Source organism: Centroberyx gerrardi, chromosome 9 (genome assembly GCF_048128805.1).
Source record: "Centroberyx gerrardi isolate f3 chromosome 9, fCenGer3.hap1.cur.20231027, whole genome shotgun sequence".
NCBI classification, from domain to species: domain Eukaryota; kingdom Metazoa; phylum Chordata; class Actinopteri; order Beryciformes; family Berycidae; genus Centroberyx; species Centroberyx gerrardi.
The window spans coordinates 10,040,735-10,056,984 of record NC_136005.1 but is presented as its reverse complement, the minus strand read 5'-3'; the positions used below and the strand labels follow the sequence as shown (position 1 = coordinate 10,056,984).

General features: G+C 44.5%; 2 protein-coding genes across 3 annotated transcripts in view; both read left to right on the top strand.

Moving 5' to 3' along the window:
• LOC139928106 (C2 calcium-dependent domain-containing protein 4C) overlaps positions 1-16,250 on the top strand; it is a 304,401-nt gene that overhangs the window by 182,649 nt on the left and 105,502 nt on the right. The gene's annotated exons all lie outside the window — the stretch shown is intronic.
• tle2b (TLE family member 2, transcriptional corepressor b) overlaps positions 1-16,250 on the top strand; it is a 77,903-nt gene that overhangs the window by 16,181 nt on the left and 45,472 nt on the right. For both annotated transcript variants that reach the window (XM_071920520.2, XM_071920519.2), the window contains exon 4: positions 13,119-13,163. In XM_071920520.2, the coding sequence (XP_071776621.1) occupies positions 13,119-13,163 (45 nt within the window). The remainder of the gene's footprint in view (positions 1-13,118; positions 13,164-16,250) is intronic.

Here is a 16,250-nt window from a genome sequence, read left to right as displayed (position 1 = left end):
GAAAGAGAGAGAGCCAGACAGGCAGATAGACTGACAGATAGACTGAGTGAGAGAGAAATGCAAGCAGGCAGACAGGGAGACTGGCAGACAGACAAATGGATAGAGAGGCACACAGACAGGCGGGAAGATAAACAGGCAGTCTGACAGATAAAACACACCCACACACCCACACACACACACACACACACACACACATACATACACATACACACAGCCCATATGGATGCTACACACACACGGACACGTATCCTTGCACTTCTACCCTTATGAGGACCTTCCATTGATTACATTCATTCCCTAACACTTAACCCTAACCCTTACCCCCCATTCCTAAATCTAGCAACTGATAATGTGAAAACCTGTCAAAATGTCTTAGAAATGTTCCTCTTCATGGGTCAGTAAAACCAAGCAGATGATGTAATAATATTATGGACTAATAAGGTAATAACTACAGTTATTCTTTGTATTCTTGTGAATGATTACTAGTCAATAATATTATTACATCATCAGATAAACATATGAATATGAACAATCGCCTTACTAAAGTTAATGTAATGATATGAGATTATTACATTATCCAGAAATGTCTTATATTAACTGGTTTTATAGCATCTTCAGCCCATTATAGGGGCATTTTGTTACATTTTTACAAGTTTACATTATGTACATTATTACATTATCTAGCTGCTATGAATCGTAACCCTATAGTGAGAACTGCTCAAAATTACCTCACTTCACAAATCAATATCATCACTGAAAAGGTCTAAAACTCAAACTACTTCTCACAGTGATAGAAGTACAAGAAGACACACACACACACACACACACACATACAGTACACACAAACACACACTTTCAAAAACCACAAACTTCTCGAAAACACCCACTTCCCTAATCTCAGGCACTCCCTGCTTTAGCTGTGGTTTTACAGCCTCACTGTGCGAGACAAACACCGCAGACAAACATCCACCTTCCCCATTGCACAGCAGACCTGCACCAAAACCCTCACCGCCAGATCTTGTACAATAGGAAGGGTAGCGTGCGAGCAGACATGCGAGCCTCTGTCTTTCCATAGACGGGGGCGATGGCCGACATTTGATCGAACTTTGTGCATATTAAATGTCACGGCCTTTCTGACCGCTGCTCCGTCGGTCAAGTAGAGAGGGGGAGGAATAACAGGAGAGCATCTTCTGCCGTACGTTTAAGTCCAACACTGGGACCTCATGGTTCCCTATGGCACTGAGTGGGCAGCAGTGCAGAAGGTCAGGGAGCTGCAGATGCGGTTGACATGTCCATATGGGTTAGCATGGCAGAGGGTTAGCACTCCAGGCTGTATTATTTGAACTGTGATGTAGCGGATAGCTAACGCGGCGCTATGCTACTTCATAGGCATGGTTCGGGAACGAGAGGGAGGGAAGGAGGGAGAGAAAATGAGAGGGAGGGGAATGAAAGAGAAGCTCAAAGGGAAAGATAGCTTGAGAGAAAAAAAAAGGCTCAGAGAGTGTCAGACAGAAAAAAAACAGGGAGCTGCTGAGGGAGGGAAGGAAGGATATAAAGGGAGGGAGAGATAAAGAGAGAATGAAAGAGGAGAGGGAGGGTGCGATAGAAGCAGGAGAGAGATACAGAGGGAGGGAGGGAGAGAGAGAGGAAAAAAAACACCGAAAGAGAATGAGAGAGAGAGAGCGGGAGAAGAAATGAGGGTGGGAGAGAGAGAGATACAGAGGGAGGGAGGGAGGGAAATGCAGAGAGAGGAGAGATGGAGGGTGGAAAAAAAAAAGACGGAGCGAAAGGAAGAAAGGGAGAGAGAAAAAAAAGGAGAGTGTGCATCACAGAGTGGAAGAGAGAGAGATACTGAGGTGTGTGTGTGTGTGTGTGTCTGTGTGTGTGAAGGGGGGCATGGGGGGGAGATGGAGGGATAGAGAGAGAAAGAGAGAGAGAGGGTGCATGCACAGACACGTAAATAATGTGAAGCAACAACGGACTCGGTGCGCCCACAGAGGAGATAACCCAGAAGGCTATATTTAGCTTGTTAGGCCTGTCATCCACACTGAGGCCTGTTTCCACAGGCTGGGGCTCCACTCACCACGCTGTACCGCTCCTCGCCTTTACTATTCATCAGTTTTCTGCTCTCTAAATACTGGGGGTGGGGGGTTAGTGGGAGGTGAGGGGCGGGGCGGGGCGGGGGGGGGGATGCACGTATATGAAATGTCTAAAAACCATGACGTCACATGCGAGAAACGAGAGAAGCGAATGTTGTTTTGCAATGGTTTAAAAAGACATTTATCTTTTTTTTTTAAAGTGGTAAACCTTGAGATCTTCATCGGTGTTTCTGCACCGCACTTCCCAGAGATCACCTGTCAATCAAACAGTATGGCCAGTATTGTGACGTCTTTTTCCTTTGGGTTTTCTGTTGAAGTTTGAGTTTCTGTAGGTACCAGTGTTTCCTTTGTCTGTTTAGCTATGGTGGTTGTCACTGCTCACTGTCCAGTTCTTCTTCTGTTTATTCCAAAACAAACTGCTGTTGCTGCTGGAAACATAAAACGCACCGCTTCCTGTGTGCCAGAGGATTTTCCCCAGGAAAGACCTAGCTGGGTGTTCAGAACAGCAAATGTAAAAGCTTTCATGAATTGGCTTTAGGTAGAATCACTGTTGTGTTACATCTATCAGTGGTAGAGAGTAGCAAAAACGAACATTGATTTTTATGAATATGAAAGAAGATTTTTTTTAAATATAATTTCTTCTTTATTGGGTAGTTCACAGTAGAGAGTGACACAGTAAAGATGGGTGAGAGATGGTGGGACACGCCAGACTTTTGGTCCTTAACGTGACCTAAGGGTGCAGCTTGAGCGATGTGATGGATGATTTTGAGTAGAAGACTTTATGAACCATGGATAGGAACCACCATAGTTCACAACAATTCAACAGTTACTACTTGTCCCATCAGAAGCTTCAGCAGTGGTGTGTGCAGGACCCTACGGTTCTGTCCAACACCCCACTTTTATCGTCACATGGTCCCAGGCCAGATTTGAATACAGACCATCCTATGCAGCACAGTAGGCCTATGCTTCCTTGACAACTGAGCCACCAGGACAGTCTACATTTCAGTCTAAATTTTAAGATTTTTCACATGAAAAAAAAAAGCACATTCAAATTTCACATGACAGGCACGTGGTCCAAGAAATTTCACACGGGAAAACCTCCTTTCCACATGTTTTTTGTAAGTGATGTGTATTTTCCAGGGAATGACGTGGCTATAACCGCAGAAGGGCACAGAACAGACACAGGAGGCTGGTTCGCCGATGGTCATCATCAAATGGAGACTATAGTTTAGCTACTTTTTTTATTTTTCCACTACGGTTTGCCACATGAAAGGATGTGGTATGAGCAGCACTCAGAATGCTCTGAAAAGCAAAGGTTTACTTCTAAAACGCGATATAAATATCTATTATGGCAAATAATTGCTACTTGAAATTCATTACGCACTACTTCATGAATATGGATGCATATGGATTTCATCCTTAAAAGTGTTGCTGTAGTGAAAGCAAAGGTCTTAGGTTAGCCAACAACTTCAGTGATATTCCCTAATGAGCTGTACTTGTATATCAGAGACCGTTTTTTAACAGAAGGTGTCAGTTTGATTTCAAATGGTGGATATTTTGTTTTGGCATGAAACTTTTCAAAGTTAGCAAGTTTGTTCCCCCTCACATTCACTCCTTTAATTCTACAGTTGGCAACGTGAAGGTTTTACACATTTCATGCATGGAGGTAGGATGCTGTAGCCCCGCTCCTGTGTGTGGAGGAATGTTGCCGTAGTAAAACCGAGGCAGAGCCAAATTTAGATGTAGTGTTTTGTACGTTTGGCAACCCCACTCTCTGTAGCTTTTTGGATGAGGTGTGCGTTTTATGTTGGCTGTTCGAGTAGACTGACTCATTTTTTGTGTGTGGAGAGATATGGTCAGTGTGTAACTGTAGTGGGAGCTACGCACGCGCACACACACACACACACACACACACACACACACTAACACTAGAGTCACACACATCGAGCGTGTCTGCGGGCGACTTGCTTTTCTCTGGCTGTTGTATTTATAATTCATGGGTCTCAGATTTCACTGCTGTCCTGGAATTCCACTGTGTATTTTTAAATAAGGCTGCATTGTTGCCCCGGCTAATCAGGGGACGCAGACGTGTCGGTCACATGCCTGCAGAGACTGTAGTGGTTAAGACTCCCGCCTCCAGGACTGCTGGCCCGGGGTCGAATCTGGTAAAGAGCAGACACACAAGCGCATCCAGTGGTGGAATGTGAAAGAAGGGAAGACTGCTAAAACCGCACATAATTTAGCTGCCTTGTCACCATTTGTTGTGCAAAAAAAATCCCCCCGAAAGATTGCATTTACTTTTTCTTGTCAAATCTCACAAGAACCTTGTCTCTCCAATGCCTTGAGGTAGTGGACCGTTTAAGACTCGGATGGGAAACCCTTGATGATGGTCTTATGACTGAAAGCTTTACAATAAAATACATGCTGTACTGCAGCTGTTGCCTGGAGTTCTCCTTTCTTTTTTTTATCATTCTCGGATTGAATCTCTCCAGAAACTTCTCTTCTCCAGTGTCTCCACCGTTCTGCATCCCTCTTTTCGTTCCTTCTGTCTCAAATCAGACCAAACTCTTAAAGGGGAATGGACCGCCCAGCCCCTTTAAAAAATAAAAAAGACATGTCCGTTGGAGAGTGACAGCTCACAGTCAGGAATCAGATTAGATGGCCTCTCCATTGCTGTGTTTTGTGTTAGTGTGTGTGTGTGTGTATCTGTGTGTGTGTGTGTGTGTCTGTTTAAGTGAGGTACAGAGGCTCCGCGGGGGTCTGGTTTTAATGAACGCCCATGCGGTCATTTGTTGGAACACTGTGAGCATGTGTGTGTGTGTGTATATATGTCTGTGTGCGTCCGCTCAGTACAGCCCCTCAGGCATAGATGGAGTGTATGTGTGTGTGTGTGTGTGTGTGTGTGTGGATTAATGCAGTGCTCTCAGCCTCTTACTCCACTCCCAGCTCATCTGTCTGATTCAGGCTGACACACTGTGTTCTCTTCAGCAACATTACAGTCACAGACTGCTCGAGAAAGAGGGGAGGGAGGGAGAGAAAGGGAGAGAGAGAGAAACGATGAGAGAGGGAGAGAAATGGCAAGAGGGGGTGGAGGGAGAGAGAGGGGACAAAGAGAGAGAGAGAGAGAGAAAAAGAGAGGGAGCAAAACAGAGACAGAGATGAAAGAGAAATATGAGAGAGGGAGGGCACAAGGGCATTGGCAGAGAGAGCCAGAAAAAGAAAAAAGAAAAAACAGAGACAACGTAGGGAGAGAACAAGGACATTGGCAGAGAGAGGGAAAAAAGAAAGGGAGAAGAAACACAGAGACAGCGAAGAGAGAGAGGTTGTGTTTGTGTGTATGTGTGTGAAAGAGAAAGAGATGGAGATGGAGGAGGAGGCTGTGTGTGTGTGTGTGTGTGTGTGTGTGTGTGTGTGGGGAGGGGATTGAGGGAGAAGGAGAGGAAGAGAGAAGCCGAGAAAGAGAGAGAGAGAGATGAGAGCGAAGCAAGATAGAGGGAAGGATGAGGACAGAATTTGAAAAGGGATTGCTCCTCGCTAAGCTAAACGCTCCTCTGCCATCCGATAGTGGGAGTTGGCCGGGGGATTTAAGCGGGGCCAGATGTAGGGAAGGATTGTGTCTGTTTTAAGAGTCTTAAACCTGTCTGAACTGTCTGGAGCAGGAGAAACAAACAGCGCAGGAGTATTCGTAAAGATGGACCGGGCCTCGCTCATCATACATGTGTGTGTATATATAAAAACCCCCCTCAAATTCAAGGTCAGTCCTATCCAGTTGTTTTTCCAGCTCTCCCTCTGATGAAACTGGATGTAAGAGAAGGCTGCAGCCTGGCTGAATGTCTGCCGTGACTAATTTAGTCGTCACCCAGTGACAGGACACAATGGAGAAGTCAGAGCAAGCTAACCTAACCTACTGATGTGGGTTAGCACAGCCGGCTAATGAATGTTTTAACATTGGTGGTACGTGTGTGTGTGTGTGTGTGTGTGTGTGTGTGTGGGCGGGCAGATGAAAGAGACAAGCTCACCCGAGGGACACTGATGAACAATGCTTTTGTTAAGGGGTTCTACACACACACACACACACACTCCCCCCCCCCCCCCCCCCCCCCCCCCACACACACACACACATACATGTAAGAGTAAACACATGCCCATGTGCCCAAGAGACACACACACACACACACAGACACGAACACACATAAGTATACTGTACAAGCACACATACAAGAGTAAACAGGCACACACACATGCACACACACATACACACACACACACACACACACACACACACATGTCCCATTTAGCTAAATCACCTTGGATTAGACCCACTTCCTAAAGCTCGTTTTAAAGTCTGCCAGCGTCCTTCGCAGAATGCAAAGAAGAGATAGAGAGAGAGAAAAAGAGAGGGAGAGAGAGAAGGAGAGAGAGAGAGAGAGAGAGAGAGTCTGGCACAGACGTCTGACACTCTCTCAACACCGTGGGGGTGGAGGGAGGGAGGGAGGGGGGGAACGAGAGAGCAAACACTCCCTGAAGAATGGAGAGAGGAGGGAAAGACGAGAGAGCGAGAGAGAAAAGACAAAAAAAGAGAGAGCGAGAGAGCAACGTTGAGTGAAATTCAGGAATGCTTTTTGTCTGTCTTGCCCTGATGACAGTGCAGTGTGTATGTTATTAGCGGCAGATAGACAGTTAGATATGGGGCATGTTCAGAAGAGTGGAACGTTACAGTGCGATCAGATAAACAAGAATTACACCGCAACCTCATTTATCTGAACCGACTCGTCTGCCGAATCGACACAACGAGCCAAAAAACAAGCCAAAAAAAAAGAATCAATGCAAAAATAAATAGTAATGGCGTATGACTTTTTTTTTTCGTAATTTCTTTGTTGACAAATGCAGTAGTAGTACGATTTTGACTGCACAGAACATTTCGCAATGTGTGTGCATGCACGTTTTATATTTCAGATTTAGAAGGTTTACGCTGGAAATTGAATACAGTTCAGAGCTCTGGACATTTTATTCTCTCCAGTGACCTCCAAGGTTGTCCTGCAAATAGAATTACTTACTTACTATGTGTCAAGGTTTTTAAAGATCTTGCATAGAGTCTTTAAGTCAGTCTTTTTTACATCATAGGACGGAGCACACCTTTTTTTTTTATTGGAAGAGCATTAAGTAGATTTTAAAAAGTGTATAAGTTGCTGCAGACTCCATGTTATAAGTGTCTTTGTTGTGGAATATACAGTGGGATCCAAGTGGTAACAAATTGTTGGAGCTACATCCATATCAATATTTAAGGAGGAAAAATTACTGATTCATCTGTTGACATAGACTTTTAATAATAGAATGTAATTTATTTACATCACTCAAACTTTTGAAGAAGAAATATTGACTGATAGGATGTGGTGATGGCTTACTCCTTTCCATTAGAACAACACACTCCTTTGTCTATCAGATATCTTCACAATTAATACTTTTTCTTGTGATTTGTGGTTTTGTGTTGCCTAATGGGTAGAGCGCAGCACAAACACTGCCAGGGTGAGCGGTTGTGTTCCTGCTCAGGCCACCAATGACAGGAATGTCTGCAATCATGATACTGTAAGGCGCTTTGGATAAATGCATCCACCAAATGTCATATGGCATGTGGATTTATCGTAATCTACAAGCACTGTAGATTACTGTCTAGATATGAGCCGATGCTGATATGAGACTACAGCAAAAAAATTAGCAAATATCCAAAGATAAGCCGAGTAAATTACTTTCTCTGTAAAATCCTCTCCCAAGCTCTTACTTCTTTTCCCGGCTCTTTTCATTATAAGGACACAAGAATATTTTGTTACATCAGCTGTCTGGGCAAAGTGGCTTTTACACTTAAACTCCTCACTGTTTGTTGCTCGTAATGTTAGTGATCTAGGAATTTGAGCTTAAGTGGCTGTGGATGAGACAACATAATCTAAATAGCTAAAATGTAAATATGATAATCTGTATCCTGGTGCATACGAACACCTGGACATACACATACAGTTTGTGAATTCACATGGATGCACACGTATGTGCATGCATGCTCACACATGAACGCAAACATATGCATGCTTGCACATGCTTTTTGAAACACACAAAAGTAAAGACTTGAAAAGGATTTAACTAAGCACACTTGCTACTTCACGTTCAAGTGGAAAACCCCCCCAAAACATTTCAGTCAGACCTTCAAGGCATTTTAAACACACATAATACAGATATGCACACAGACACACACACACATACACAGACACACACAACTTTCTGCTGCTCTTTTTCCTCTCCTTTTAAACACACACACCACATACACACACACACACACATATACACACACACACACACACACACACGCAAACACGCACACACACACCATTGTCTCTCCCTCCTCACTGGGTGGGCAGTGCTGGGTGTTCTTGGTAGGCGACGTCAGCCGGTTGGCTTAGTGCCCCTCCGCCAGGCTTAGCCTCCAACACACACACACGCATCCGCCACATGCGACGTGCAATCTGCTCCACACACACACACACACACACACACACACACACACACACACACACAGAGATACAGACACATACACATACACACAGACACAGACACACACATAGACACGGGATCTTACACAGAGTGCTGAATGAGAACGCAGTGACACAAGAGGGGGATTATATAAGGCAGAACGGCAGGCATGGGGGGGTGTAATTGGAGGGAGGGTAGGGGGCAGGCAGCTAAGAGATGATGAAGCCATTAAGAAACAGACTAAAGCAGACACCACACATACTGTAGTACAACTGTTACTACACTGCAATCTAGACTACACACACGCTGCAGTCTAGACTACACACATGTAGTAGTACAGCACTTACTATACTGTTTAAACAACTGTTACTACTGCAGTCTAGACGACACTCACAGTACAATGGTTACTACATTGCAGTCTAGCTGAAACAGACAGTTTAACTGTTACTATACTGCAGTAGGCTACATGGTACATACTGTATGTCACTACACTACAGTCCAGACTAGACTCCCATAGTGCATCATTGTCACTAGAGTGCTGTGCAGATTACACAAGTAGTACAGTTGTCACTACACTGCCGTCTATCCTACACCCACAGTACAACTGTTACTACATTACAGTCACTCAAACTTCCCTTTCTGCCTCCTCCAAGGAAACCCTGACTGGTCCCATGAATTGTGGAATTCAAATGGTTCTGTGCTTAAACTCATGGGGCCGGATCTGAGCGTACATTACAGGGATCTGGTAGTTCTAAATACTAATTTTCACAGAATAATTTGGGGACCCATTGTAATCTACTCACAACCCACTTTTTAGTCCTCACTCACTCATTGAAAACACTGTAACTGAGTGCTATTGCTACTGTTGCAACTATTAGTGTTGTTGATAGTGATACTGAGTAGCACGTGGCTCTCGGCCAGCTTAGCTCTTCTCACCTGTTGGTGTTTTAAATCCTGTGGATTGTAGCGCTGCTCTCTGTCTGAGAACCACCGATCCTCTTTAGACAACAGAGGTGTCTGGATGGTGTCAGCGTTGTGACCTTAGCCACTTGTTAGATAGCATTTGGGTTGCCAGCGTGGCCTAGTGGTTAAAGAGACCGTCCTTCAACTGGAGGACTCGGGCTCAAGGCCTGGCAAATGTCCGCTGTGCTGAAGTGTCCTTGAGCAAAACCCTGAATCCTCACCAGCTCCAGTTGGGTGTTGTTCTGTAGCTGAGCCTGACCTCTGACCTCTCTGCAGGGGAGCGAGCAAAAGAGGAATTTTCCTACGGGGATCAAAAATGTATCACAATCTAAATATTATCATTATTAGCAATGCCAGTACAGATCCCCAATGGCCCCACATTGAGGGGCTTGGCATGAGCAAATGATGCAGTAAATTACCTCCTGCTCTCTATACTGTATGTTCCCTTATGCCCCAAATCTATAGTCAGCCATGGCAAAGTAATTCATACACTCTGTTAACAAAAGGGATGTTCCCCATTCTCATTCATGCCTTCTCTAATCCCACACTCACCAGCCTGGCATGCTGTGCAAAAACTTGTCTGTTTAATAACCTATGGGTGGGCAAAAATCCAATAAAAAAAAACGTCCTCCCTGATGAGTGTGGATTCCATTCGCGTGAATCGCACTTTTAATTAAGCACAGTCAATGGAACTTGACAAAACTGAACTGAACACCCTTTCATTCAGCCCATTGACTCACAGAAATGCACAGCGGCGGCATCAAGGCTCCTTGCCTTTTACAATCACTAACTCAAACCTGCCTACTTTCCCTCCGGCCTAAAGGAGCTGCGTTCCCATCATACCTTTATTGCATTCCTTTCCCTAACATCGTGGTGGTGATGTACAGCTGCTCCTGTTGGTCCGTAGTGGAGCGCCAGTGTCGAGGCCGGCTGCTGAAGTGAGCTATGTTGTTACTTGTAAGGTTGTATTAACATACTGGGCCCTGGGTGTAGCACTCAGCTGTTGGTTTAGTGGGGAAAAAAAAGAGTGAGATATGAAATAAAAAGAGGATGTTAGAGAGGACAGAATGAAAGAGAGTGAAAAAGAGAAACGGAGAGTAATGACAGAGAGGTGGAGAGGCTGATGGGAGAGATGGAGAGAGAATTAATAAGGAGAGAGAGACAGGAATTGAGTAAAAAAGATGGGGAGGGGTGAGGAGAGGTGTAATGATGGAGAGGTGAAGAGAGAGGCTGATGAGAGAGAGAGATGGAGAGAGAGAGAGAGGTAGAACAAAGAGAGATGTCACATGTCTTTTATGTTGAGAGGGCTGGAGGAGAGGCAGACATGGAAACGCACAAAGAGCTAGCTCAAGTGTTTGTGTCTGTGTGTGTGTGTGTGTGTGTGTGTGCGTGTGCAATATGTGTGTGCATTCATATCTATGTGCGGAAGAGATGGAGAACACGTGTGCAAATGCATGTACGTGTGTTTGCGTGTGTGTTTGCATCCATACGTCTTTGCGTGCGTGTGTGTGCATATTTGCATGTGAAAGAGATTCCGAGAGCGGTGTGTGTGTGTGTGTGTGTGTGTGTGTGTGTGCGCGCGCGTGCAAACACATTTTTTTTTTTTGTGCAACTGTATCCGTGAGAGAAATAGAAAGAGAAAGAGAAGAGCTAAATACACAGCAGAGGTGAGCTCGACACGGAGAGAGTGAGAGAGGAGAAAAATAGAGATGTAGTGCTCGACAAGGAAGAGAGAGAGAGAGAGGGAGAGCAAATATACAAAGCGAGGGAGCGAAGTAGAAAACGGCAGTAGAGGCAGAACGTGAAATGGAGAGAGGGAACATAAAGGAGAGAGATGCTAGAGAGAAAAAAGCGACTAAAAGGAGAAAGAGAGAGAGAGAAGAAAAGAGGCTGAGTATAAAGGACAGAGACTAAAGCGATACAGCAGAGAGCTAAAAGAGGAGCAGGAATAAGAGAGAGAGAGAGAGAGAGGGTAGTAGAGAAGAGAGAGAAGGAAAGGGTAATGGGTGAGAAAGAGAAAAAGTGTGAGCAGGAGAGAGTTAGAAAGTATGGGAGGAAGAGGGTGACAAAGGAGAGAGAGAAAAAGAGGGCGACAAGGGAGGGAGGAAGGGCAGAAAGCAAAAGGAGCAGTGAGATAGATATATAGATAGATAGATAGATAGATAGATAGATAGATAGATAGCAAGTGATGGATTGAAAATGAGAAAGGGAATAGAGAAATATACTGAGAGAGAGAGGGAGCGTAAGAACAAGTGAGAGCCAGTGAAAGAACGAAGGGAATAAATGGAGAAAGAGGGAGAGGGGAGAGAAAAGAGGAGCGACAGCCTCTGAAAGATAGAGAGGAATACGAGTGAGGGGGAGGGACCGAAAGAGAGGGAGAGGGAGGAAGGCGGGGAGGAGTAAAAAGGAGGGAGGGAATAAATGGAGAGAGAGAGAGAGAGAGAGTGATGGAGTGAAAATGAGCGAGAGAATAAAGAGAGTGAGAGGAAGAGAGAGAGTCGTGTCTCGTTCTCATCAGTCAGAGCGTTGCTCATCCGGCGGCAGAGGCTGCCTTTGTCACCATGACGGATCCTCGCTGTCTGTACGCCGCTCGCCACCGACACCATTACAGCACATTACTGATGTACACACACACACACACACACACACACACACACACACACACACACACACACAGAAACACACGCAGAGGCGGGAGAACAACACGTTTAGCAAGCACACACGCACGTGCAGAGATGGGAGCGCAAGGCGTTTAGCGAGCACACACACACAAAGGCATGTTTGTTGTGCTGCTGTCTTATATACATAGGAGTAATAGACACGCACACACAACACACACACACACACACACACACACACATGGATGGGAGTATGACGCACTTAGCAAGGACATAAAAAGGCATGTTGTGCTTATAGAAGTACGTATACGCATGCATGTGCAGAGATGGGAGCAATACACGCACAAACACACACACAATGCACAATATGTTTGGCAAGCATTCACATAATCATGCTCATTTTTCTGCTGGCCTCTATACATAGGTGTACACACACGCACACACACACACACACACAAGGGCAGGAACACAACACGTAGCAAGCACACACACACAGTCATGCTGATTTGGCAGGCGCGCCTAGACACACATAGCCAAACACTAACCCCCCTCCCACACATACACACACACACACACACACACACACACACATACACATGCTGAGATCAGTGATCACACACACTAACTCACGCTGAGACATAAATACCTCATTATCTATACACACACGCCCGTTATTATACACACACACACACACACACACACTCTCTTTCCCTCCTTTTCACTATCTCTCTCTCTCATCTCTGTGTCTCTCTCTCGCCCAGACGCACTGAAAACACACACAGACAAACAGCAGCATATGCGGCTACGCTGAGCAACAGATGTTTAATGGGAAAAATACTGTGTAAAATTGAATATTAGTGTGTGCTGTGCTGTATGTGAAATCCTAACTGAGCTTTGTATTTTGTGTTTTTCTCTACAGTACTATGAAATGTCCTACGGGCTCAACATTGAGATGCACAAACAGGTAAGAAAGATTGACTGTACTCTCAGTATGTTTTCTGTCTCCTCTCATTATCCGATTGTTGCTAGCATATACTTGGAGGGCGCGTGTGTGTGTGTGTGTTGGTGTGTGTCACTGTCACAGCATGCGAGTGTGTGTGCGGAAAGCGAGTTTACTGTGTGGGCGGGAGGGGGTGAATGGGTAGTTTCGCACACACAAACACAGTATGTCTCCCTTTATTTTGTGTGTGTGCGTGTGTGTGTGTGTGCGTGCGGCGTGCGCACACGTGTGGGTGTGTGTTTGCATGCCCCTGCCCTCTTGTATGTGTGTGTATACGTTATCTATGTGTCTGAGGAGCGGTGTGCTCTCAGCAGGCATTGACTGCCTGTCAGTCCCCACGATTCCTGCTAATTTGCTGTCTGAGTCACATTGCAGGAAAAGGAAGACAGGCGGTCACATTACAGACAGAGAGACAGGCAGACAGACAGAGAGACAGGCAGACAGACAGAGAGACAGACAGACAGACAGAGAGACAGGCAGACAGACAGAGAGACAGGCAGACAGACAGAGAGACAGACAGACAGACAGACAGACAGACAGACAGAGAGACAGACAGGCAGACAGACAGAGAGACAGACAGACAGAGAGACAGACAGACAGACAGAGAGACAGGCAGACAGACAGAGAGACAGACAGACAGACAGAGAGACAGACAGACAGAAAGACAGACAGACAGACAGACAGAGAGACAGGCAGACAGACAGAGAGACAGACAGAGAGACAGGCAGACAGACAGAGAGACAGACAGACCAAAAGTCAGACAGACAGATAGTAGCCAGAGATCTGTTCTGTTGTGGCGACAGACAGCCAGACAGAGAGACAGATTCATTATCCACTTGAATGGCATCTTCCTTCAAGGTGACTGCCTGTTTCTCCTTCTCTCTATCCTTCTCTCCCTCCCTCTCTCTCTCTCTCTCTCTCTCTCTCTCTCTCTGGTGGACTCAGACATTGTCATGAAAGACAAGAGGGGATATTCAAATGATAATGGTTTTTTGGCATTTTACAATGAGCTCCCAGCAGGACCACCATAAGTATTTAGAGAGCGGCTCATTGTTTGAAACGTTTTTTTTTTTTTCCTGATACGACTGAAAACGCCTTAAAATGAAAGCCGACAGTCTGCACTTTAACCTCATAATCATTGTGTCATTTCACGTTCGAGGTAATTATAGCGCCGAGACATTAAACAATGGGTCGCTGTCCAAATACTTGGAGCGCACTGTGTGTAGTTGCGTACTCCAAAATTGAGTACTGACTGGTGTTATATCCAGCGGCTGAAGTGCTGGTTGAAACTTAATTACACCAACTACAGGGAATGGTGTGTATAATATGAACCCTGGCAAATTAAACTCCAGGTGGTGATTTAAGGGAAGATGAAAGTGGGTTGCACTCCTCTTCTACCAAATATATTCTATTCATCCTCTTGGTAACACACAGTATAATGTGATTCTGCATTTAAAAGTTTGTCCATAAGTATGTTTTCTAATGCAAGCACAAAAACAGTGAAGCGCATCCTCCTTGTTACCTAGAAAAGTTAAAGGAAACTCTGCTTTAAATCCCCTCCGCTCCTCATGTTTCATTCGCCGTACTTCCAAAATCCCAGCCCAGCCCTCTGCTCACAGAGCCAGAACGTGAGCCACATTCAAAAGCAGGAATCCCCACTGGGACTCGCAGTTTGGATTGTTGTACTGTTAAAAAAAAAAGCACAGATGCACAATAAAACTGATTGATGGATGGATGGATTGATTCCTAAACCCCACAGCAGACAGAACTATTGACAGAGCAATAATCAGAGAGGGGGAGAGAGAGACACAGAGAGAGGACAGAGAGAGAGAGAGCAAGCGAAAAGAAAGAGACAGACAGAGACACACAATATTGGGGAAGCTACTTTGGAAGTGTAGTTTTACAAGCTACCACTCACTTCACATTGGAAGAAGTTGAACTACAGCAAAGCTATCCTCAAGGGAAATATAGTTCTGTTAACTAAAGTTAGTTAGAAAAAGTAGTTTCATACTACTCTGTAAAAAACGATCATATCTACACCTGCAATATCATATACAACTGACTGCAAAAAATACCAATGATTAGGATGTTAACAAAAATTGGATTTAGAATAAGATACAAATCCTTCACTCCACAATCCGACAGCTGCCTGCCTCCAGAGTCTGGAAGTAAACGCAGATCAGCTAAGCCTATCTGCGTTCATCACAGGAAGAAGTGCAAGTGATGTTAACTTTATTTTGGATGTAATGTCCATCACTCCCACATTTTCAGTCGGACATCTGTCTACAGTCTGGACCGAAACCCAAACAAAACAACTCAATTTTGGGCTCTTCACAGAAGAAAGAGGAAGGAATGTTAACTCTCTGTTGTATGTAAATTTAAAGCTGCCTCCAGGCAAGATTTTTACGTAAGAATACACTCCTCTTATCAGCCTAAATCAGAAAATGGGGCTGCAACACAGAATAGCGTCCCATTCCTCCAATTGAGATGCTGTATTTTGAGCTATTTGCCCAAATTATTATCATCTTCTCCATGCACAGGAATGACAAATAAAAACTTAAAAAGCGAAATACAAAACTGCAGCAAGCGAGCGATGATGGTTGAACCTCCTTACTATCCAACCTGCCAACCACTAAGAAAGAAGAAATTTAGGTCAGAGGAGAAGCGCATTTTACTGACGTCACTTTACATTTCTGTGTATTGCTGTCCTAAAAACCCCCCCAAAAACATTACAATTCCTCTCGCTGCCATTTGGGGCCACCAATGTGCAAAATGAACAGATTAAATTAAATAGAAGGGTCTTTGTAACATCGCCTTGTGCAACCTTGACAATTAAATAAAAAGTACTTAATGAAGTATGAATCAATATGATCCCCTTCTTTTCTTATAAAGCTAAAAATAATTGGCTGTTGCAGTAGTTAATTGTGCCTCAAAATGACATAAAAAAAGAATAAACTATTTAAAATACTATCCACATTTAATGAAAAAATGAAGCAAAATGAAGTTAAAGTGCTAGTTTAATTACATGAAGTGAAACTATTCTCTAACACT